The following is a 24,819-nucleotide window of genomic DNA, read 5'->3' as shown; positions in this document are numbered from 1 at the left end:
AAGTAAAAAGTATGTTGTGAAAAAACTACTCAAGTACTGAGTAACTGATGAGTAACCTGTTTGTTTAATGATTACGGCAACAAGTAATGCACAAAAACATAAAAATAGCAACAAGCAAATTCATAGCCAGGAATATCTCTTAAGCAACTAAAACAATAATATATATTAAATAATAATACATTAAAATAAAAATATTAAGGAAAATTGAGCCACAATAACTTAACAGCACCATAGGCTCAGTAGGCATTCATCGATTGATTGATTGATTGATTGATTAAAACTTGTATTAGTAGATTGCACAGTACAGTACATATTCTGTACAATTGACCACTAAATGGTAACACCCCAATAAGTTTTTCAACGTTTATCAATTACTTAATAAATGACCAAATCGAGGTGATCTACCTCATATATACATACACATACATATCATATATATATGTATATATATACATACATTTATATATACAGTTTATAATTTATATTTATTTATTTTGCAGTTTTTCTTCACATGTTAAAGGTGTTTTAATGAATATACATGCATGTTTAACATATAGATTCCTATCTTTCATGAAGACAAGAATATAAGTTGGTGTATTACCTGATTCTGATGACTTGCATTGATTGGAATCAGACACTATAGTGCTGATAATGTCCACGTTTTGCCGTATTAGAAACTTGTTGGTTTTTGGCATCTTATTTGTCCAGCTTCCATATTCGTTTTTATACACTTTACAAGAAATACATTGGCGGCAAACTCCGTAGCTTGCTAGCTTGTTTGCGCTGGCTTTCAGAGACTCTTATTTTGTTAGCGCAGGCGCGATGGAGCGCGCTTTTATTGTGAAGACAGGAACTGTGCGATCAGTCTTTTGGCTTTTGACGGGAAGTACGGTTGAAATAAAAAGTGGCTTTTTTCCTTTACACTTTTGATTGATTGATTAAAACATGTATTAGTAGATTGCACAGTACAGTACATATTCCGCACAATTGACCACTAAATGGTAACACCCCAATAAGTTTTTCAACGTTAATCAATTACTTAATAAATGACCAAGTCGAGGTGATCTACCTCATATATACATACACACACATATCGTATATATATATATATATATACATACATACATACATTTATATATACAGTTTATAATTTATATTTATTTATTTTGCTGTTTTTCTTCACATGCTAAAGGTGTTTTAATGAATATACATGCATGTTTAACACATAGATTCCTTTCTTTCACAAAGACAAGAATATAAGTTGGTGTATTACCTGATTCTGATGACTTGCATTGATTGGAATCAGACAGTATAGTGCTGATAAGGTCCACGTTTTGCCGTATTAGACAAAAAAGTTCCTCTTTTCTGTCTAATACCACATGAAAGTGGTTGGTTTTTGCCATCTTATTTGTCCAGCTTCCATATTCGTTTTTATACACTTTACAAGAAATACATTGGCGACAAACTCCGTAGCTTGCTAGCTTGTTTGCGCTGGCTTTCGGAGACTCTTATTTTGTTAGCGCAGGCGCGATGGAGCGGCGCTTTTATTGTGAAGACAGGAACTGTGCGATCAGTCTTTAGGCTTTTGACGGGAAGTACGGTTGAAATAAAAAGTGTCTTTTTTCCTTTACACTTTTGATTGATTGATTGAAACTTTTATTAGTAGATTGCACAGTACAGTACATATTCTGTACAATTGACCACTAAATGGTAACACCCCAATATGTTTTTCAACGTTAATCAATTACTTAATAAATGACCAAGTCGAGGTGATCTACCTCATATATACATACACACACATATCATATATATATATATATATATACATTTATATATACAGTTTATAATTTATATTTATTTATTTTGCTGTTTTTCTTCACATGCTAAAGGTGTTTTAATGAATATACATGCATGTTTAACACATAGATTCCTATCTTTCATGAAGACAAGAATATAAGTTGGTGTATTACCTGATTCTGATGACTTGCATTGATTGGAATCGGACAGTATAGTGCTGATAATGTCCACATTTTGCCGTATTAGACAGAAAAGTTCCTCTTTTCTGTCTAATACTACATGAAAGTCGTTGGTTTTTGGCATCTTATTTGTCCAGCTTCCATATTCGTTTTTATACACTTTACAAGAAATACATTGGCGGCAAACTCCGTAGCTTGCTAGCTTGTTTGCGCTGGCTTTCGGAGACTCTTATTTTGTTAGCGCAGGCGCGATGGAGCGGCGCTTTTATTGTGAAGACAGGAACTGTGCGATCAGTCTTTAGGCTTTTGACGGGAAGTACGGTTGAAATAAAAAGTGGCTTTTTTACTTTACACTTTTAATTGATTGATTGAAACTTGTATTAGTAGATTGCACAGTACAGTACATATTCTGTACAATTGACCACTAAATGGTAACACCCCAATAAGTTTTTCAACTTTTTTAGGTCGGATTTGACGTGTGACGGTCACGTGACCGCCTGGTTTTGTTTGATTGGTCCAACGTCACCAGTGACTGCATGTGATTGGTGAAACGCAGGCACGCGTAGTTCCTACTTTGAAAAACCAAAACAAACATTAAGAGATCGATAAAAAAAAGTAGCGAGTAGCGAGCTGATTGTAGATAAATGGAGCGGAGTAAAAGTAGTGTTTCTTCTCTATAAATATACTCAAGTAAAAGTAAAAGTATGTTGCATAAAAACTACTCTTAGAAGTACAATTCATCCCAAAAGTTACTCAAGTAGATGTAACGGAGTAAATGTAACGCGTTACTACCCACCTCTGCCGCTGTCTTTAATGCACACTCTCTCCATAACTTCATTTTTTTTAAGTTTCGTTATAGTTTGACTGCAAACTAAACAAACAATATTAAACAAAGAATTGAAATCTTTCAATCAAAAACTGAGCATTGTCATCTTTTGAAAGGAACCTGCTTGTGTTGCTTCTCAAAGTCAGTCAGCAGGTTGAAGGCTTTGCGTTGGTGTCTGGTCACGTCCGCTTCATTCTTCTGGAAGAATAAGGTTATCTCCGCCTCTCGCCGCTTGTGCTCGGCCAGGCCGACCTCAAACAGCTGGTTGCACAGATCCGTGATATGTTTCTCAAATGTATGTCGGCCAGTCAAGGACATTCTCAACGAGGCGCCTCCAATACATGATGACACACACAAAACACAAAAACCAGTGAAGTTGTCACGTTGTGTGAATGGTAAATAAAAACAGAATACATTTGCAAATCCTTTTCAACTTATATTCAATTAAATAGACTGCAAAGACAAGATATTTAATGTTCAAACTATATTTTGTTGTTGCTAATTAGCCTTTTTTAACTTCAGATCTATCCGTCAATTATAAGGTTTTTGTTGTTTATGTTTTTTGTTTGTTCGTTTTAAGCCATTCATTTAAACCAGGGGTGCCCACACTTTTTCTGCAGGCGAGCTACTTTTCAATTGACCAACTCGAGGGATCTACCTCATTTATATATATCATTTATATTTATTTATTTATGAAAGAGACATTTTTGTAAACAAGTTAAATGTGTTTAATGATAATACAAGCATGTGTAACACATATAGATGTCTTTCTTTCACAAAGACAAGAATATAAGTTGGTGTATTACCTGATTCTGATGACTTGCATTGATTGGAATCAGACAGTAATGATGATAACGCCCACATTTTCAAATGGAGGAGAAAAAAAGTCGTCCTTTCTGTACAATACCACATGAAAGTGGTTGCTTTTTGGCATCTAATTCATCCAGCTTCCATACACTTTACAAGAAAAACATTGGCGGCAAATTCCGTAGCTTGCTTGATTGACATTCACGGCACCCGAGGGTCTTGTGAGATGACGCTGGCTGCTGCCAGTTCATTATTATGAAAAAATGACAGAGAGGAAGGCCAGAAACACTTTTTATTTCAACAGACTTTCGCGCCGTCCCTTCCGTCAAAACTCTAAAGGCCGACTGCACATTTCCTATCTTCACAATAAAAGCCCTGCTTCATGCTGCCTGCGCTAACAAAATAAGAGTCTCTGAGGGATCGCTTGTGCACGCCAGTTTTCCGAGACTCTGTATTTAGTTAGCGCAGGCAGCATGAAGCAGGGCTTTTATTGTGAAGATAGGAAATGTGCAGTCGGCCTTTAGAGTTTGGACGGAAGGGACGGCGCGAAAGTCTGTTGAAATAAAAAGTGTTTCTGGCCTTCCTCTCGGTCATATTTTCATAATAATGATCTTGCAGCAGCCAGCGTCATCTCACAAGACCCTCCGGTACCGTGAATGTCATTTAAGTGACGTCTTGGTGAAGATTGATGATCACTCATTTTTAGGTCTATTTTTTTTAAAAGCCTGGCTGGAGATGGACTGACACACCCCCCGCGGTCGACTGGTAGTTCGCGATCGACGTAATGGGCACCCCTGGTTTAAAAAATAAAACAGCTCAGTTTTTTAGATGGCAAACACAAAATATCCAACATTTGCCCCCAAAAATATCCCAAAGTGGAATATTTAATGTGACGTAATTGGAGCCTTGAATACGTCAATAATTCAGGATTGATTTCGATTAACTATTTTATTTTTTTTTAAGAAAGAAACAGCCTGCATGACAGTTTTGTGTTATGAGAGTAAACATTGCAAAATGTTCTTGTTACATTTCACCTGTTTGCTCTTTTATACCACTTTTATTTATTTATTTTTTTCCATAGTATTTTTAAAATATGCCCGGGCCGTTAAAAAATGACCCGCGGGCCGCACTTTGGACACCCCTGCCCTACTTATGTACATTTTGTAAAATTGGGGTTTAAATTGAACTGGCGCTGAAAAGGTATTATTAAAAATGTTGAGCAACACTCACCTAAAATATACATACCGTATTTCCCAGGCCATAGGGCGCACCGGATTATAAGGCGCATTAAAGGAGTCATATTATTTATTTTTATTTTTCAAATGTAAAAGGCTTCCTTGTGGTCTACATCAGTGTTTTTCAACCTTTTTTGCGTTGAAAAAAATGCGGAGGCACACCACCAGCAGAAATCATCTGTTTGTTGGTCTAATCTTGAACAGGTTTGTGCTGAAAACAAAGTTTCGTTGTACTTGTTGCAATGACAAAAAAGACCTACCTACCTACCTGATCCTGAACCCCTTTGTGAATATTTTGAGTTTTCCTCTCTTCCTCCTCAGCAGAGTGATTTTGATTATTTCGTTATTCAGCCGCAGTGGTAAGTTTCAGTTAAAAAATTTTTCATTCATTCCTCAACTTTCTGAGTGACTATTTTTGTTAAAAACTTTATTAGATTAGGTAGTGTAGAAATTTTCATAGATGTTGTTTTGGTCCTCCTGTTGGAGCGTTTTTCGTTAAATACTTTTTATAGCATATACGGCGTCAATTATAGTTCGTCTTTACTTTTGTGTTTTCCTCCGTTCGGAGTGACTTTTGGTTGCTCCTTCTTTTTCTGGAACCTTTTCGCCGAGTAGTTTTGTTTATGATTATAGATGTTATTTCTTGACTTTGGAGGTAAAAGGAAGTTGTCAAAATAAAAGCCCGTCTAAAGTCCCAACTCTGCATCTTAGTCCAATCCTTTTATGAAAGCGTGACAGAGGTATTTGTGGACAAAGTGGTGACCCTCCTTGTTTGGGAATGACCGAGCCTTTCATGGAAGCTGCTTTTCTACCCAATCATGGCACCCACCTGTTCCCAATTAAGCCTGTTCACCTGTGGGATGTTCCAAATAATTGTTTGATGAGCATTCCTCAACTTTATCAGTCTTTTTTGCCACTCGTGCCAGTTTTTTTGAAACACGTTGCAGGCACCAAATTCCAAATGAGCTAATATTTGCAAAACAATAAAGTTTCTCAGTTCGGACGTTAAATATCTTTTCTTTGCAGTCTATTTATCGAATATAGGTTGAAAGGTATTGCAAATCATTGTATTCTGTTTGATTTACTATTTCCCCAACGTGACAAGTTCACTGGTTTAGGGTTTTGTAACATGTGCATTGATTTATGACCCATTGCAAACAATACAGTCTAATATCACAATCAAATGTTCATCCATCCATCTTCTTCCGCTTATCCGAGGTCGGGTCGCGGGGGCAGCAGCCTAAGCAGGGAAACCCAGACTTCCCTTTCCCCAGCCACTTCGTCTAGCTCTTCCCGGGGGATCCCGAGGCGTTCCCAGGCCAGCCGGGAGACATAGTCTTCCCAACGTGTCCTGGGTCTTCCCCGTGGCCTCCTACCGGTTGGACGTGCCCTAAACACCTCCCTAGGGAGGCGTTCGGGTGGCATCCTGACCAGATGCCCGAACCACCTCATCTGGCTCCTCTCCATGTGGAGGAGCAGCGGCTTTACTTTGAGTTCCTCCCGGATGGCAGAGCTTCTCACCCTATCTCTAAGGGAGAGACCTGGAAACTCATTTGGGCCGCTTGTACCCGTGATCTTATCCTTTCGGTCATGACCCAAAGCTCATGACCATAGGTGAGGATGGGAACGATTGAGAGCTTTGCCTTCCGGCTCAGCTCCTTCTTCACCACAACGGATCGGTACAACGTCCGCATTACTGAAGACGCCGCACCGATCCTCCTGTCGATATCACGATCCACTCTTCCCTCACTCATGAACAAGACTCCTAGGTACTTGAACTCCTCCACTTGGGGCAGGGTCTCCTCCCCAACCCGGAGATGGCACTCCACCCTTTTCCGGGCGAGAACCATGGACTCGGACTTGGAGGTGCTGATTCTCATTCCGGTCGCTTCACACTCGGCTGCGAACCGATCCAGTGAGAGCTGAAGATCCCGGTCAGATGAAGCCATCAGGACCACATCATCTGCAAAAAGCAGAGACCTAATCCCGCGGTCACCAAACCAGAACCCCTCAACGCCTTGACTACGCCTAGAAATTCTGTCCATAAAAGTTATGAACAGAATCGGTGAAAAAGGAGTCCAACCCTCACTAGAAATGTGTCCGACTTACTGCCGGAAATGTGGACCAAGTTCTGACACTGATCATACAGGGAGCGGACCGCCACAATAAGACAGTCCGATACCCCATACTCTCTGAGCACTCCCCACAGGACTTCCCGAGGGACACGGTCCAATGCCTTCTCCAAGTCCACAAAGCACATGTAGACTGGTTGGGCAAACTCCCATGCACCCTCAAGAACCCTGCCCAGAGTATAGAGCTGGTCCACAGTTCCACGACCAGGACGAAAACCACACTGTTCCTCCTGAATCCGAGGTTGGACTATCCGGCGTAGCCTCCTCTCCAGTACACCTGAATAAACCTTACTGAGGAGTGTGATCCCACCATAGTTGGAACACACCCTCCGGTCCCCCTTCTTAAAGAGAGGAACCACCACCCCGGTCTGCCAATCCAGAGGTACCGCCCCCGATGTCCACGCGATGCTGCAGATGCTGCAATCAAATGTTCATTCATGCTACAGAAAAAAAAGGATATCCCTCAAGTAACTCGTCCACTCCAGGGAGGCAGTGCAGCTTGTCTGCCTCTGTGTCGTTCTGGAATATGTTGTTATAGAGATGAGACCCGTTCAGTTGCTCCACAAAGGCGTCCTGGAGCGAAACAGCATTAAAATATGCGATCTTCAAAGGTCACGTATGATGCAACATTGACTTTTTCATGAGCTTTTTCATATGTATCCCCAGACACTGTTTATGAGAAAAATACATCATCCTTCTTAGGTTTGCTTTGCTTTTGAGCAGGGGTCCCAAACTCAATTTACCTGGATGCAGAAACTGGGTGGGGCTGGGCCGCGAGAAAAGACTTCTTCCAAAAATCTAACATGAACTTTTTCATGAATTTACCTTCTTTGAATGGCTTCCCCGCCCTGGCAACATACTTGCCGACTATCGCGATTTTTCAGGGCTACACCCGAATTTCAGTGCCTCTCCCGTTATTCTCCCAGGGTAATCATTCTCCCGGTTTTCCCCCGGACATCAATATCAATATGTGATGAATCTGTCTTCAGCGTCAACTTTTCCACCATACAAACAGTGTCTAGACCAGGGGTAGGGAACCTATGGCTCTAGAGCAGGGGTCGGGAACCTTTTGGGCTGAGAGAGCCATGAAAGCCAAATATTTTAATATGTATTTCAGTGAGAGCCGTATAATATTTTTAACACTAAATACTGTCACATTTTGTTGACGAACCCCAAGATGCAGAGACGGTGGCAGGCATTGAATAAGAAAACATGATTTATTAAAGCTGCAAGCAGCGTTGATCGGGTCCGCCTTTGGCTGCTGCCGCCGCTACTCAAGCCCTGGTCTAAGTCAGACCAACAGAGGTTTTTATTTCATGTCTCTGCGACATTTCTAACAGAAGTTACATGCAGTTTTGTCTGGGTATTTTCCTAGGGGGCGCTAAGCGCAATTTAGATTTTTGGGGTTTGGTTTTTTATTAGATGGCAGTTTTTGCCAGTCCTGATGTGTGTGTAAAATTTGGTGAGTTTTGAAGCATGTTAAGGGGGTCAAATTACAGATCGGCAATTCTGGATGTTGTTGATAAATGGCTTTCGGTCTGCATAACAGAGCTTTAACTTGCACTTTGAAGCATTTTAAGGGGGTCAAATTACAGCTCGAAGAGGCAAAAACGCCATTTTTTAGGAAAATTTGCGCAGGGGTTTTTTGAAGGCGCGTAAAATCCAAACCGGAGCAGTAATCAAAACTTTGTTGGATAGTTTTAATCAAAAGGGTTCAATCCCTCTCCTGTGCGAGTTTGAAGCCGTAACGACAAACACACCCGGACGAGTTTACGTTTGAAAAAGGTGACAGGTTTTTACAAAACTTTTATTTTGAAGGGGTGATTTTTAACTTCCTGTTGATTTTTGCCGAAGGATGTCAATCATCTAAATGTAGGTCTAAGTGAGACCTACACAGAAGTTTTTGTTTCATGTCTTTCTGGCATTCCTACTGGAAGTTACAAGCAATTTTGTTTGTGTTTTCTTCCTAGGAGCAGTTTTTGCTGTGTTTTATTCAAAAATTGCGCTAGAGTGAAATTTTGAGTATTGGGATTTGGTTTTTTCATTAGATCGCAATTTCTGCCAGTCCTGATGTGTGTGCCAAGTTTGGTGAGTTTTGAAGCATTTTAAGGGGGTCAAATTTCAGCTCAAAGAGACAAAAATAGCATTTTTTTGCGAAAATTTAGCTTTGAAGGTTTTTTTTTTAATTTTTTGTTGATTTTTGCCCTAGAAGGTTAAATTATTAAATCTAGGTCTAGGTTAGACCTACGTGACAGTTTTTGTTTCATGTCTGTACGACATTCATAAGGGAAGTTACAAGCAGTCTGTTTTTCTTTCCTTCCTAGGGGGCGCTAGCGCGCAATTTTGATTTTTCTGGTTTGGCTGCCTAATAAGTTGGGAAGGCATGCCAGACCGATGTGTGTGTCAAATTTGGTGAGTTTTGAAGCATGTTAAGGGGGTCAAATTACAGCGCATAGGTGCGGAATAATAATAAAACGCACCAGTTTCAATAGGGTCCTTGGCCCATGGCCAAGGACTCCTGTGGAGTCCTTGGCCATGGGCCAAGGACCCTAATAAGAGCGCTGACAGGAAACACTTAAACATGGCCACACTATCAGGGACAAACCTGACAATACAACTGTCAGGTTCAAACACTGATGACATCTATTAAACAGACAAGAAGCAAGGAATTTAACAGAGACAGGATTCAATTTAGCTCAATGAGGAGAAACCCGTAGACCTGTACACTTTACCTGATTACAACAACTAAATGCGTGCATCTCCTATTCTTTATAATAACATTATTATTCTGAAGCTAACCAATAATAAATAGAATACTTTTGACCATTTATGTGACTTCTTGAACAGGTGCGGTAGATGGATTAAAATGCATGAGAGTGTTTTATATTTTGAAGGTTATTTTAAACACGTGATTACCAGCGAAATTATTAATTACTTATCGTATTAAGCAACATCCGCTAAGATTTATCCGAGAGCCAGATGCAGTCATCAAAATAACCACATCTGGCTCGAGAGCCATAGGTTCCCTACCCCTGTTCTAGAACCAGATGTGGCTCTTTTGATGACTGCATCTGGCTCTCGGATAAATCCGAGCTGACACTGCTTGACCAGGTAAGTAATGAATAATTCCGCTTGCAATCACAGTGTTAAAAGTAACGTTCAAAATATAAAACATTCTCGTGCATTTTAAGCCATCCATCCTTTTTTCTACCGCACCTGTTCAAGAAGTTGCGTTAATGATAAAAAGTTATTTATTTATTATTAATTAGTGTGGGGCTTGTCCTCCTGGGGGTTCTTCAGACCACCAAGCACCGACATGAGAGCCTGTTTCAGGGTTAAAATATTGTTTTATTTTTCAATAAGTCTCTCGGTTGCGTTCCAACAATTGTGTTTTTCTCTTTTGTTCTGGCTCGCACTCTGGCTCCAGCCCCAACCCCGTCTCTCCTCCTGGCTACTGCTTATAACATAGCGACAGGTGATTAGATAACAAGGCCCAGGTGGGCCATCTACACACCTGTCGCTGATTTCGAGGCCGGTCCTGGCACACCCTGCTTCGCTGCAGGCCCGCAGGCCACGCCCCCTCCACAGTTAGCTTCAGAATAACAATGTTATTACAGAGAATAACAGACTTATTATACTCTATAAATGTTGGTTTTACTTAAAAATGTACGTGATTAGTTGTGTTCAGTGTAAAAAAAAAATATGATATGGCTCTTACGGAAATACCTTTTAAAATATTTGGCTTCTTGGCTCTCTCAGCCAAAAAGGTTCCCGACCCCTGGTCTAGACCCAGTCACACATTGAATGAGAATCCTGATGACTCACATAAGTGACTGCAAGACGTACTTATTCAACAGCCATACAGGTCACACTGAGGGTGGCTAAATAAACAACTTTATCACTGTTACAGGGCTTCACGGTGGTAGAGGGGTTAGTGCGTCTGCCTCACAATACGAAGGTCCTGCAGTCCTGGGTTCAATTCCAGGCTGAGGATCTTTCTGTGTGGAGTTTGCATGTTCTCCCCGTGAATGCGTGGGTTCCCTCCGGGTACTCCGGCTTCCTCCCACTTCCAAAGACATGCACCTGGGGATAGGTTGATTGGCAACATTAAATTGGCCCTAATGTGTGAATGTGAGTGTGAATGTCTGTCTGTGTTGGTCCTGCGATGAGGTGGCGACTTGTCCAGGGTGTACCCCGCCTTCCGCCCGATTGTAGCTGAGATAGGCGCCAGCGCCCCCCGCGACCCCGAAAGGGAATAAGCGGTAGGAAATGGATGGATGCATCACTGTTACAAATATGCGCCACACTGTGAACCCACACCAAACAAGATTGACAAACCTTTTTTTGGGAGAACATCCAAAACACAACATAAACACAACAGAACAAATACCCAGAATCCAATGCAGCCCTAACTCTTCCTGTCCACAATAGAGGGCGGGGGTGTAAATTGTAGCCCGGAATAGTTACGGCTGCATGGGATTCTGGGTATTTGTTCTGTTGTGTTACGATGCGGATGTTCTCCCAAAATGTGTTTGTCATTCTTGTTTGGTGTGGGTTCACACATATTTGTAACTGTGGTAAAGTTGTTTAAACGGCCACCCTCAGTGTGACCTGTATGGCTGTTGATCAAGTATGCCTTACTGTGTCTATGAATCCTGAAAACAACATGTGTACAAGTTGAAGAGGACGCCTAAGGCAGTGCCTTCACGGTGCTCTCTTACTATTATTGTTAAGGTGAAATCCGAGAGAATGGTTATTCCTGGAGGGGCACTGACATTGGGAGTCTCCGGGAAAAATCGAGGGTAAAGCGCCAATCATGTAAATCTCACGGGCCGCACCAACATTAAATTTTCACATCAAGGTGCGGGCCGCAAAATAACGCCTCGCGGGCCACGTGTTTGAGACCCCTGCTTTTGAGAGAAGAGGCACTCACAGAGTCAGTTTTGAATGGGAGCTTTGAGTCATGGACCGTACCTCATGCCGTTGTAGTTCAGCCTCCTGCTTTCTACTTTCCTCAACAGCTTGCTGCCGCTGTAACTCCCCTTGGTTCATCTCCTCAATGTCAAGGTTGTACTTAATGGATGCCCTGTTTCTCTGCACATCCAAAATAAAACATCATTTATGACTCAAACTGTCAACAGTACATACAGTCGTGGTGAAAAGTTGACATACACTTGGAAAGAACATAATGTCAACATAAGTTACTGGTCAATCCCAAGTTCTTTTGATGACACATAAACCGAGTTTAAATGAATAGGTATTTTGCAATTTATCCCAAAGTTTTGGGGAGACCAACCTAAAAACAACACATTCAAATCGCTTCGCCGAGATGATCTGAAAACATTACAGAAGTGCTGTGTTCTTCAATATGCCGATAGCCCACACCCTCCAGGACGAATACACATGTCTATTGTTCTACTTTAGCCTGAGACAAGATGAGATAAGGAAAATGAGTATCGCTCCTAAAGCCAAGGTTAACTTGCAGTGTACCATGGACATGAGATTAAAAAATAAAAACAGTACAAATGGAAAACACAAGTCATGTCAAGTATGACTATAGAAAGAAATAACTCTTAAATATGGATATATGTAAATATCTATCTCCGTCACCAGCTTCCGGTTAAATTTTTGACCACTCCTCTTGCCAAAATTGGTGCAGTTCAGCTAAATTTATTAGTTTTCTGACATGGACTTGTTTTTTTCAGCATCGTCCACTTTGGGAAGGCCATTGTAAACCGTAATTCTAGCCTGATTTAGCCATTCCTTTACCACTTTTGACGTGTGTTTGGGGTCATTGTCCTGTTGTGCCCAAGACCCAACCTCCGGGCTGATGATTTTAGGTGGTCCTGAAGAATTTGGAGGTAATCCTCCTTTTTCATTGTCCCATTTACTCTCTGTAAAGCACCAGTTCCATTGGCAACAAACCAGCCCCAGAGTAAAATACTACCACCACTATGCTTGACGGCAGGAATGGTGTTCCTGGGATTAAAGGCCTCACTTTTTCGCCTTCCAAACATATTGCTGGGTATTGTGTCATGGCGTGGACTCGAACCTGCTTCCTGCTGCTCGCCCGGACACGCCCCCGTTCATGCTGAGCCCAGCACGCCCACGCAACGACAAACCTGCAGAGAATCGGCAATCTGCATACCTGAGACTGATGAGGGCGAGCTGGATAAAGGACCAGTGGATCCAAAGATCCATGCGGGAACTTAGTTGACCTCCTTGTATAACGTAAACCTTATGCTCTTTCTCTCTGTGTTTTGACGTTCTTATTGTTCTGCCGCAGTTCCCCCCTTTGTTATCTTCCATTGTTTCCCCCATGGTTTTGGACTGCCTTCCTCGATCCTCGACCCTCGCCTGCACTCGGACTCTGACGCCTCTCTCTCGCCCTGGATCTTCTGCCTGCCCCTTTCCTGCCTTGTTCCTTCTCCTCGTTTCAACATTTGGTAAGACTCAACAGCTAATTATTCATACACATAGTCTTCCAACACTGTCTTCTGGATATTAGTTCATACTCCATTCCCTTAGTTATTATTATTATTGTTGTTTGATAGTGTGAATGTGAGTGTGAATGTTGTCTGTCTATCTGTGTTGGCACTGCAAAGAAGTTGCGACTTGTCTAGGGTGTACGCCGCCTTCCGTCTGATTGTAGCTGAGATAGGCACCAGCGCCACCCGCGACCCAAAAGGGAATAAGCGGTAGAAAATGGATGGATGGGTAATATATATAATAAAATATATAGAGCTAGATTGCTCCCGGGTGTCTTTGCCGTCATCTCCCTCTGTTAAAACATTACATATTGTGGCCAAACAGCTCAATGTTTGTATCATCTGAAGTCACATGGACAAATATAAGACCCTCTGGAAGAAAGTTATGTGGTCAGATGTAACAAAATGTGAGCTGTTTGGCCACAATACCCAGCAATATGTTTGGAGGAGAAAAGGTGAGGCCTTTAATCACAGGAACACCATACCTACTGTCAAGCATGTATTATGGTTACCAAAAATGCCTTATTGCAGTGAAACTTGCCAAGGGACATGTAAGAAAATATTAACATTGCTGTATGTATACTTTTGACCCTCACATTTTCAGTAGACACATAATAAATTCATAAAAGAACCAAACTTCATGAATGTTTTTTTTCTGGCCAACAAGTGTGTGCTCCAATCACTCTATTACAAAAAAAATAAGAGTTGTAGAAATGATTGGAAACTAAAGACAACCATGACATTATGTTCTGCACTGGCTTCCTGTGCACTTAAGATGTGACTTTAAGGTTTTACTACTTACGTATAAAATACTACACGGTCTAGCTCCATCCTATCTTGCAGATTGTATTGTACCATATGTCCCGGCAAGAAATCTGCCTTCAAAGGACTCCGGCTCATTAGTGATTTCCAAAGCCCAAAAAAAGTCTGCGGGCTATAGAGCGTTTTCATTTCGGGCTCCAGTACTCTGGAATGCCCTCCCGGTAACAGTTCGAGATGCTACCTCAGTAGAAGCATTTAAGTCTCACCTTAAAACTCATTTGTATACTCTAGCCTTTAAATAGACTCCCTTTTTAGACCAGTTGATCTGCCGTTTCTTTTCTTTTTCTCCTATGTCCCACTCTCCCTTGCGGAGGGGGTCCGGTCCGATCCGGTGGCCATGTACTGCTTGCCTGTGTATCGGCTGGGGACATCCCTGCGCTGCTGATCCGCCTCCGCTTGGGATGGTTTCCTGCTTGCTCCGCTGTGAACGGGACTCTCGTTGCTGTGTTGGATCCGCTTTGGACTGGACTCTCGCGACTGTGTTGGATCCATTATGGATTGAACTTTCACAGTATCATGTTAGACCCGCTCGACATCCATTGCTTTCCTCCTCTCCAAGGTTCTCATAGTCATCATTGTCACCGACGTCCCACTGGGTGTGAGTTTTCCTTGCCCTTATGTGGGCCTACCGAGGATGTGGTAGTGGTTTGTGCAGCCCTTTGAGACACTAGTGATTTAGGGCTGTATGAGTAAACATTGATTGATTGATTGATTCTTTACAAGTGTATGTAAACTTTTGAGCTATACTGTAAACATGGCTTCATGTTTACAGTCATGGTGTATGCAGTTATACTCACTATATCCTCATTGAGAAATATGTTGTTCAGGAACTTAAGTTGTTGAAAGTAAGCAGCAATGAAAATCAGGTAGTTATCCTCACAGCTCTCCTCAGGGATGGGATTTCCCTCTATATTGAGGGTGAAGAGTTTCTTGAACCTCCTGAGATAAACCACCTTAAAAAAAATTTTAAAAAAAACTTGGTTAGCGGAACACTCCAAAAATATGTTGTTTTGTGGTGCAGCTTTTACGTTACATTGTTCAATTGATGGAGAAGGTTGTTAGCCAGACATAAAATAGTGAGCTCCACGAGGTTGTCCATGTTTTCAATAAAAGAGATCCTGTTATTGGACAACTTGAGCACTTCCAGCTTCTGAAGACCCTCCAGACCCTCGATTTTCTCGATGTTGTTAAACGACAAATCTAGGAAAAACGGAATGGTCATTCCTTGCAAGTTTATAATGCATTCATTTGATGTCGACCTTACTGAGCCATGTCAGGTTAACAAGATGGTTCAATCCCTCTATCTTCTTGATGAAGTTGTTGTTCAAGTTGAGCTTGGTCAACGACGTAAACTCCCACAGGTGGTCTATCCTCCGGATGTCTGTGGAAGAAAATATAACCACTGTTTAACTTCCATCCATACATCCATATTCTTCCGCTTATCCGAGGTCGGGTCGTGGCGGAAGCAGTCAAAGCAGAAAAGCCCAGACCTTCCCCCCCTCAGCAACTTCGTCCAGCTCCTCCCGGGGGATCCCGAGGCGTTCCCAGGCCAGCCGGGAGACATAGTCTTCCCAACGTGTCCTGGGTCTTCCCCGTGGCCTCCTACCGGTTGGATGGGTCCAAAACACCTCCCTAGGGAGGCATTCGGGTGGCATCCTGACCAGATGCCCGAACCACCTGATCTGGCTCCTCTCCATGTGGAGGAGAAGCAGCTTTACTTTGAGCTTCTTACCCTATCTCTAAGGGAGAGACCCGCTCCCCCGTGGAGGAAACTCATTTCGACCTTGTCCTTTCGGTCATGACCCAAAGCTCATGACCATAGGTGCGAATGGGAACCTAGCTCGACCGGTAAATTGAGAGCTTTGCCTTCCAGCTCAGCTCCTTCTTCACCACAACGGATCGATACAGCGTCCGCTTTACTGAAGACGCCGCACCGATCCGCCTGTCGATCTCGCCATCCACTTTTCCCTCACTCGTGAACGAGACTCGGAGGTACTTGAACTCCTCCACTTGGGGCAGGGTCTACTCCCCTACCCGTAGATGACACTAAACCCTTTTCCGGGCGAGAACCATGGACTCAGACTTGGAGGTGCCGATTCGTTTCACACTCAGCTGCAAACCGATCCAGTGAGAGCTGAAGATCCTGGCCAGATGAAGCCATCAGGATCACAAACAGCTCTTATGCGTTACGTTCTAACAATTTGTACGTTTTAACTGTTCCCCATGTACGAACTGAATTTGGCACAAGAGCTTTTGGTATTGCTGCCCCTATGGCATGGAATGCATTGCAGACGAAACTGAAACTCACTGAACTAATTCTTTTTGGAGCCTTCCGTTCTGTCCTGAGGGACAGAGACCAAGAGACTTTAGCTCAGTGCCTGTGTTTTTAAAAGGTGTAAATCTTTATTGTTTTACAGTTCTCTTTTATGTATTTTAAAATGTATGCCTTAATGTATTCCTTTTTTGAAACTGCTCTGTGACATGTGCTGTTGACCTTTTGGCCAGGTCACCCTTGGGAAAGAGATCTTGATCTCAATGGGTTTCTTATCTGGTTAAATAAAGGTTCTAACATCGTCTGCAAAAAAGCAGAGACCTAATCCTGCAGCCACCAAACCGAATCCCCTCAACGCCCTGATTGCGACTAGAAATTCCGTCCATTAAAGTCCTGAACAGAATCAGTGACATTCGGCAGCCTTGGCGGAGTCCAACCCTCACTGGAAACGGGTCCGACTTACTGCTGGTAATGCGGACCAAGCTCTGACACTGATCATAAAGGGATCGGACCGCCACAATCAGACAGTCCGATATCCCATACTCTCTGAGCACTCCCCACGGTTGAACTTCTCCAAGTCCACAAAGCACATGTAGACTGGTTGGGCAAACTCCCATGCACCCTGTAGGACCCAGTCGAGAGTATAGAGAGCTGGTCCACAGTTCCACGACCAGGACGAAAACCACACTGTTCCTCCTGAATCCGAGGTTGGACTATCCCACGTAGCCTCCTCTCCAGTACACCTGAATAGACCTTACTGAGGAGTGTGATCCCACGATAGTTGGAACACACCCTCCGGTCCCCCTTCTTAAAGAGAGTATACTGTATAACCTATCCACATTGAACATGTTGTAGCCTATATTTTGTACTCACTTCTGTATTCCAGACTCAACCTAAGGGCGTCATTATAGTGGATTCCCTCTTCTTTGGCAATACGTTCAGCTTGATCTTGAAGTCCTTGTTCCAGTACCGCCTCCTGCAGAAGCTCCTCGTCTACATAAACGGGTTTCGATGCCCCATGATAGCAGCTCATGTTGGGGGTTTCTTTGCCGGCACACATGACTGCACTTGCTTCAGCAACAACCTGCTGTTTGAAGAAAGATAAGACTATTCACACGTTAATACCTAATTTATGTCTAAGACGGACAGCTCCGGACTGGAGAAACTGATCAGGCGGGACGGCTCTACGGGAATGAAACTAGGATGACAGGGGACACAAAGCAATGATAATACTGACATAAACTGCAACAAAAATCAGTGCAATGAACAATGCAATACATATTTAAAGGTGCAATATACACATCATATATTTCATATAATCGACAGTAGTACCATGGTCCGAGTCCATGGTTCTCGCCCGGAAAAGGGTGGAGTGCCATCTCCGGGTTGGGGAGGAGACCCTGCCCCAAGTGGAGGAGTTCAAGTACCTAGGAGTCTTGTTCACGAGTGAGGGAAGAGTGGATCGTGAGATCGACAGGCGGATCGGTGCGGCGTCTTCAGTAATGCGAACGTTGTACCGATCCGTTGTGGTGAAGAAGGAGCTGAGCCGGAAGGCAAAGCTCTCAATTTACCGGTCGATCTACGTTCCCATCCTCACCTATGGTCATGAGCTTTGGGTCATGACCGAAAGGATAAGATCACGGGTACAAGCGGCCCAAATGAGTTTCCAGGTCTCTCCCTTAGAGATAGGGTGAGAAGCTCTGCCATCCGGGAGGAACTCAAAGTAAAGCCGCTGCTCCTCCACATGGAGAGGAGCCAGATGAGGTGGTTCGGGCATCTGGTCAGGATGCCACCCGAACGCCTCCCTAGGGAGGTGTTTAGGGCACGTCCAACCGGTAGGAGGCCACGGGGAAGACCCAGGACACGTTGGGAAGTCTATGTCTCCCGGCTGGCCTGGGAACGCCTCGGGATCCCCCGGGAAGAGCTAGACGAAGTGGCTGGGGAGAGGGAAGTCTGGGTTTCCCTGCTTAGGCTGTTGCCCCCGCGACCCGACCTCGGATAAGCGGAAGAAAATGGATGGATGGATGGACAGTAGTACCGTTTTTCTTCATTTTTTCTCTTGCTATATTCTTTTTTTTACTGTTATATTTTTATTCTTATTGTTACTTTTTATTTGTATTCTTATAGAGCTAGACGAAGTGGCTGGGGAGAGGGAAGTCTGGGTTTCCCTGCTTAGGCTGCTGCCCCCGCGACCCGACCTCGGATAAGCGGAAGATGATGGATGGATGGATGGATGGATAGTTTTTTTTTTTTCCCATTTTATTTCCATCTAAACATCCATCATTTACTTTTTTTAAATTATGTTAAAGGCCTACTGAAATGAGATCTTCTTATTTAAACGGGGATAGCAGCTCCATTCTATGTGTCATACTTGATCATTTCGCGATATTGCCATATTTTTGCTGAAAGGATTTAGTAGAGAACATCCACGATAAAGTTCGCAACTTTTGCTCGCTAATAAAAAAGCCTTGCCTGTACCGGAAGTAGCAGACGATGACGTCACCCGTGCGAGGGCTCCTCACATCATCACATTGTTTATAATGGGAGCCTCCAACAAAAAGAGCTATTCGGACCGAGAAAATGACAATTTCCCCATTACTTTGTAGATATTGGCTTTCACTATGTAAAGCGCTTTGAGTCACTAGAGAAAAGCGCTATATAAATATAATTCACTTCACTTCACTTCACTTTGAGAGAGCATGAAAGATTTGTGGATGAGGATAGTGAGAGTGAAGGACTAGAAAAAAAAAGGCGAGGGGAGTGAGAGCGATTCAGATGTTATTAGACACATTTACTAGGATAATTCTGGAAAATCCCTTATTTGCTTATTGTTTTACTAGTGTTTTAGGGAGATTATATGGTACCTGAAAGTCGGAGGTGTGTGGCCACGGGTGTGGAGACCGCCAGTGTCTCCAGTGGGAGGAAGTAATAGTCCGCAGCTGCTGGAGAACGCAAGCTCCGCTCATGTCTACGGTAAGAGCCGACTTATTTGCACAATTTTCTCACCGAAACCTGCCGGTTGACATGTAGTCGGGAACCATGTTCGCTTGACCGCTCTGTTCCAGAGTAAAGCCTCACCTTCGGGAATTTTAAACAAGGAAACACGGGCTGTGTTTGTGTTGCTGAAGGCGGGCTCAATACACCGTTTCCCACCGCCATCTTTCTACTTTGACTTCTCCATTATTAATTGAATAAATTTGCAAAATATTCCGCAACACAGATGTCCAGAGTACTGTGTAATTATGTGATTAAAATAGACTACTTATAGCTTAGATCGGGCTGGAAAAAAACGTCCGCTACAACCGGTGACGTCATACCGCGACGTTTTCAACAGGACACTTTGCGGGAAATTTTAAATTGCAATTTAGTAAACTAAAAAGGCCGTATTGGCATGTGTTGCAATGTTAATATTTCATCATCGATGTATAAACTATCAGACCGAATTTTACTGAGGGAATTCACCTAAAGGAATCAATAAAGTTCTATGTATGTATGTATGTATGTGTATTTATGTATGTATGTATGTATGTATGTATGTGTATGTATGTATGTATGTATGTGTATTTATGTATGTATGTATGTATCATCCATCCATCTATCCATTTATCCATCTATCCATCTATCTATCTATCTATCTATCTATCTATCTATCTATCTATCTATCTATCTATCTATCTATCTATGTCACAAAATTATACATGTCAAAACAATTAGCTAAAATAATGCATCTAAAGATTATGGTTTAGTGCTGTTAACACAGTGAATTTTAACTTTAATTAACAGTTTTTACACAAGGTAAACTATTAGGCTTCTTACCCTTCCTCTTGTTTACAAGCTGTCACATAGCAACAGCCTGCCGCGTTCACGTACACTCGTAAACACAAATGGTCGACGTCAAAATAGCGTATATTTCAATGTCACACTTGAAAAGTAAAATGCTTGGCTGCTGTTTATCACGTGCTTTTATTGAATATTTTCCGCTAGTGAGTTTTCTTTTTTTAAATACATCGCATTTTAAATTCACGTGAATAACATTTGTGTTGATAGTTTGGGAATCTGATCGCGACCGACAGCCTCGTTAGCCAATCACGTTCAAGTTGAAGATGCGTGTTGTCCAATAGGATTACAGTTAAGGCGGGCGTTAAGTGGACAACTTGCGAGCCTCCGCCTGTCATCCTCGAGCCGATTGTTTGTTGTCAAAATGGAGTTCTTACTGGGTAATCCATACAGCACTCCAGTGGGTCAATGCGTAGGTAGGTCAGCCTTTTAAAATGATTTATTTGTTGTCCGGTGGCATTTACGGTGGAATATATTCGTGGGCTAACATTTTGGCGACGCCCACAACAGTGGAAATAAATAGCTAGCATAGCATCCTGGCTGCTGACGTCATCTAATAGGAATGAGGTTCGAGCTAACGTTTTCGCATACTAAATTATTGACTCTTTGCTTTTATAAATACCAGCTAACAGGAGCCAATGTAAGATGATTTGCATTTTGAAAATGTTTCCAATTTACACTATATTAACAACATTATTTGACTCACCTATGAACTTAAAGTGCCATCCCATTCCTAACCCATAGGGTTCAATATGATGTAGGTCCCCACCTTTTGCAGCTATTACAGCTTCAACTCTTCTGGAAAGGCTGTCCTCAAGGTTGCGGAGTGTGTTCATAGGAATTTTGGTGAGGTCACACACTGATGTTGGTCGAGAAGGCCTGGCTCTCAGTCTCCGTTCTAATTAATCTCAAAGGTGTTCCATAGGGTTCAGGTCAGGACTCTGTGCAGGCCAGTCAAGTTCATCCACACCCGACTTTGTCATCCATGTCTTTATGGACTTTTTTTGTGCACTGGTGCACAGTCATGTTGGACGACAAAGGGGCCCGCTCCAAACTGTTCACACAAGGTTGGGAGCATGGAATTGTCCAAAATGTGTGGAAAGTTGAGGACCTCTTTGCACTATGCGCTACCCCTCTCTGTCAGTTTACGTGGCCTACCACTTGGTGTCTGAGTTGCTGTTGTTCCCAAACTCTTTAATTTTCTTATAATGAAGCCGACAGTTGACTTTGGAAGATGTGGGAGCGAGGAAATTTCACGAATTGTTGAAGTAGTGCACACAATTCCTGAACAGGCTGAATATTTTGAAGTTGGAACGGTTTGAATCAAATGAAAAATATGGAAATTGTGTTCAGAAAACGTGTGAATTTTAGGAAAAGCGGAATTTGTCTTTTGAAAATGGTAAAAAAAACAAACTTGAATGGTGAATGGTTGGTGTCAAATCGGGCGAGAAATGTTGAAGTAGTAACATGTTGAATTGAGATGTTTTATTAATGAATTCCTGAAAATTTTGGGAAAAACGGGAATTTTTTTCAGTTCAAAAAACAACTTAGTTTTTTGTCCTAATCAAGAGGAATGTTTTGACGGTAGAACGGTTGAAATACATTGAAAAATGTGGAAAGAGTAGTCGCCAGAAAAAAGGGTGGAAATAGGGCTTTGGAAAACCAGGAATTCTGGGAAATCCTGGATTCTTTTTTTGAACCTGGAAAAATTATAGTTTGAATTTCCATAACCCTTGTCTCCATGGCAACTTCTCTCTCGCTTTCACTCATTTGCTGCTTTTCCACTAATGCAAGGGTAGGCAAAGCAGAACGTTGAAAGAGCCATTTTGAAGCCAAATAACACAACGCTGTCAAGCGCCATTCATATGAAACTTGCGGGTTGCGCTAACGTTAAACTTTCCGATTAAGGTGGGGGCCGCAAATTAACGTCTCGCGGGCCGCGTGTCTGAGACCCCTGATGTACACAGTTACAATGTTTACATTACACATTTACATTTTCGCGTTCTAACATGTCAGAAAAGAAGTCGCAAGAAACAGAGCTTATTTGCATTTTATAGTTTCTTTTTGCATCCACTTAAGTGATGTTGATAGTGAGAGGTAGATCATAATGGCTTTGTTAGCAGACACTTTATTTTGGAGGATTCTTAATTAAGATCCTGTGAAAGTTTGCCGCCCTAACCCTTTAATTGGTCTTAATCCCATGTGGAGTTTTGCCAGCCAAAAGGTGCTTGACTTAAAGGCCTACTTAAATGCGATTTTCTTATTTAAACGGGGATAGCAGGTCCATTCTATGTGTCATACTTGATCATTTCGCGATATTGCCATATTTTTGCTGAAAGGATTTAGCAGAGAACATCGCCGATAAAATCCGCACCTTTTGGTCGCTAATAAAAAAGCCTTGCCTGTACCGGAAGTAGTAGACGATATGCTTGTGACGTCACGGGTTGTGGAGCTCCTCACATCCGAACATTGTTTACAATCATGGCCACCAGCAGCAAGAGCGATTCGGACCGAGAAAGCAACAATTTCCCCATTAATTTGAGCGATGATGAAAGATTCGTGGATGAGGAAAGTGAGAGTGAAGGACTAGAAAGAAAAAAAAAAAGGACTAGAAGGCAGTGGGAGCGATTCAGATAGGGAAGATGCTGTGAGAGGCGCCGTGGCAGCCGTGGGGGTGGCAGGACCACTCGGCCAGGCCCAACCGCAACAAGGGATAGAGCAGGGGTCGGGAACCTTTTTGGCTGAGAGAGCCATACAAGCCAAATATTTATAAAAGTATTTCCGTGAAAGCCATGTATATATATATATATATATATATATATATATATATATATATATATATATATATATATATATATATGTGTGTGTATATATATATTTTTAACACTGAATACAACTGCATGCGTGCATTTTAAGAAAGATCAACATTTTTAGAGTATAATACGTCTCTTATTCTTTTTAATAACATTGTTATTCTGAGGCTAACCAAAAATAAATAAAATACTTCTTGCCATTGCTCCGACTTCTTGAACAGGTGCGGTAGAAACTGGATAGATGGATGAAAATGCATGAGAATGGTTTGTATTTTTAAGGTTATTTTTGACACTGTGATTACCAGCTGAATTTTTCATTACTTATTGTGTTAAGCAATGTCAGCGAAGATTTATCTGAGAGCCAGATGCAGTCATCAAAAGAGCCACATCTGGCTCTAGAGCCATAGGTTCCCTACCCCTGGGATAGAGCCATACCGCTTTGAACCCGACCCTGACGGTGACGGTCAGGAGGACGCTGCTGATATCGATGCTGGAGTAGCATACAACATAGATCGCCTTCAGAATACAGAATAGTAAAATGTTATTTATTAATACACATAGCACACTGTACTTTGTGTGGGTGGTCCAATCCAACCGTGTTCGCTTGACATCTCTTTTCCACAGTAAAGCCTGACTGGCATCTTTCGGGAATGTAAACAATGAAACACCGGCTGTGTTTGTGTCGCTAAAGGCGGCCGCAATACACCGCTTCCCACCTACAGCTTTCTTCTTTGATGTCTCCATTGTTCATTGAACAAATTGCAAAAGATCAACCAACGCAGATGTTCAGAATACTGTGGAATTTTGCGATGGAAACAGACGACTTAATAGCTGGGACGTGTGTCACAGTGGTGACTAAACACTTATGTGGGGGTGGCAACAAGAGCCGAGATAGCACCGCGTGGCACCGCCTGTCAGTGCCACTGTTAAGCCTGGGAATCATCTGACTCCACCTGACTCCACGACACAATTAGTGAATAGTTTTCTGTGACTTATCCGATTGTGTGGCACACTGCTGACTGTCCACTGGAGGAGATTAGAGGCGACATTACAGCCAGGCCAGCCTTACTCCAGGATACAACTCCTGTTCATTTCTGTCTACTCTTCTTAGCCTCTATTGCTGGTTCTGGTCCAAACTCATCCAATCCACTTTTTTTCTTGCACTTATCCGCATTAAAGTTGACCGCCCTAATGCGGATTTGCTTATTATAATAACTTTATTACAACTGTTTAGTCTAGTCGTGACCCATGTGCTAAATTAAGTCTATGCTTTTGTTGGCTACAATTCAGTTCAAACTGCTTCCACAGTGGAGTGTTTTAAGTCTCGTCTTAAGACCCACTTTTATTCTTTGGCTTTTAACACTACGTGAGTTGTGTGGTCTTCTGTACACTTTGATTTCTATTTTACTGTTTTAATTGATTTTACCCTTTAAAATAGTTTTTAATCAAATTTGTTTTTATATTGTTTTTATTGGTTTTATATTTATTTATTTTTTGTTTTTATTCAGTCATTGGTGGAGCATAATATATTTATATATACTTTTTTTTAAATTTTATTTTATTTATTTATTTATTTTATTTTATTTTTTTACAATTGTTTTTAACATGGCT

General features: G+C 42.1%; 2 protein-coding genes across 4 annotated transcripts in view; one reads left to right on the top strand and one right to left on the bottom strand.

The window, feature by feature from the left end:
• The window catches only part of drc3 (dynein regulatory complex subunit 3), a 42,270-nt gene extending 24,631 nt beyond the window's left edge, over positions 1 to 17,639 (bottom strand). The window contains exons 1-7 of the mRNA XM_061885187.1: positions 17,432 to 17,639; positions 15,551 to 15,667; positions 15,320 to 15,486; positions 15,084 to 15,239; positions 11,951 to 12,070; positions 7,437 to 7,549; positions 2,923 to 3,097 (exon numbers count right to left, since the gene is read on the bottom strand). Of these exons, the coding sequence (XP_061741171.1) occupies positions 2,923 to 3,097; positions 7,437 to 7,549; positions 11,951 to 12,070; positions 15,084 to 15,239; positions 15,320 to 15,486; positions 15,551 to 15,667; positions 17,432 to 17,618 (1,035 nt within the window). The 5' untranslated portion in view covers positions 17,619 to 17,639. The remainder of the gene's footprint in view (positions 1 to 2,922; positions 3,098 to 7,436; positions 7,550 to 11,950; positions 12,071 to 15,083; positions 15,240 to 15,319; positions 15,487 to 15,550; positions 15,668 to 17,431) is intronic.
• Positions 17,640 to 20,692: 3,053 nt separating this feature from the next.
• LOC133541637 (TOM1-like protein 2) overlaps positions 20,693 to 24,819 on the top strand; it is a 74,320-nt gene continuing 70,193 nt past the window's right edge. For all 3 annotated transcript variants that reach the window (XM_061885160.1, XM_061885159.1, XM_061885158.1), the window contains exon 1: positions 20,693 to 20,811. In XM_061885160.1, coding sequence (XP_061741144.1) covers positions 20,760 to 20,811 — 52 coding nt within the window. In that variant the 5' untranslated portion in view covers positions 20,693 to 20,759. The remainder of the gene's footprint in view (positions 20,812 to 24,819) is intronic.

The sequence above is a fragment of the Nerophis ophidion genome, linkage group LG23, assembly GCF_033978795.1.
Source record: "Nerophis ophidion isolate RoL-2023_Sa linkage group LG23, RoL_Noph_v1.0, whole genome shotgun sequence".
NCBI lineage: Eukaryota > Metazoa > Chordata > Actinopteri > Syngnathiformes > Syngnathidae > Nerophis > Nerophis ophidion.
Note: the sequence above shows the minus strand (reverse complement) of the source record. Positions and strands in the feature narration are given on the sequence as shown.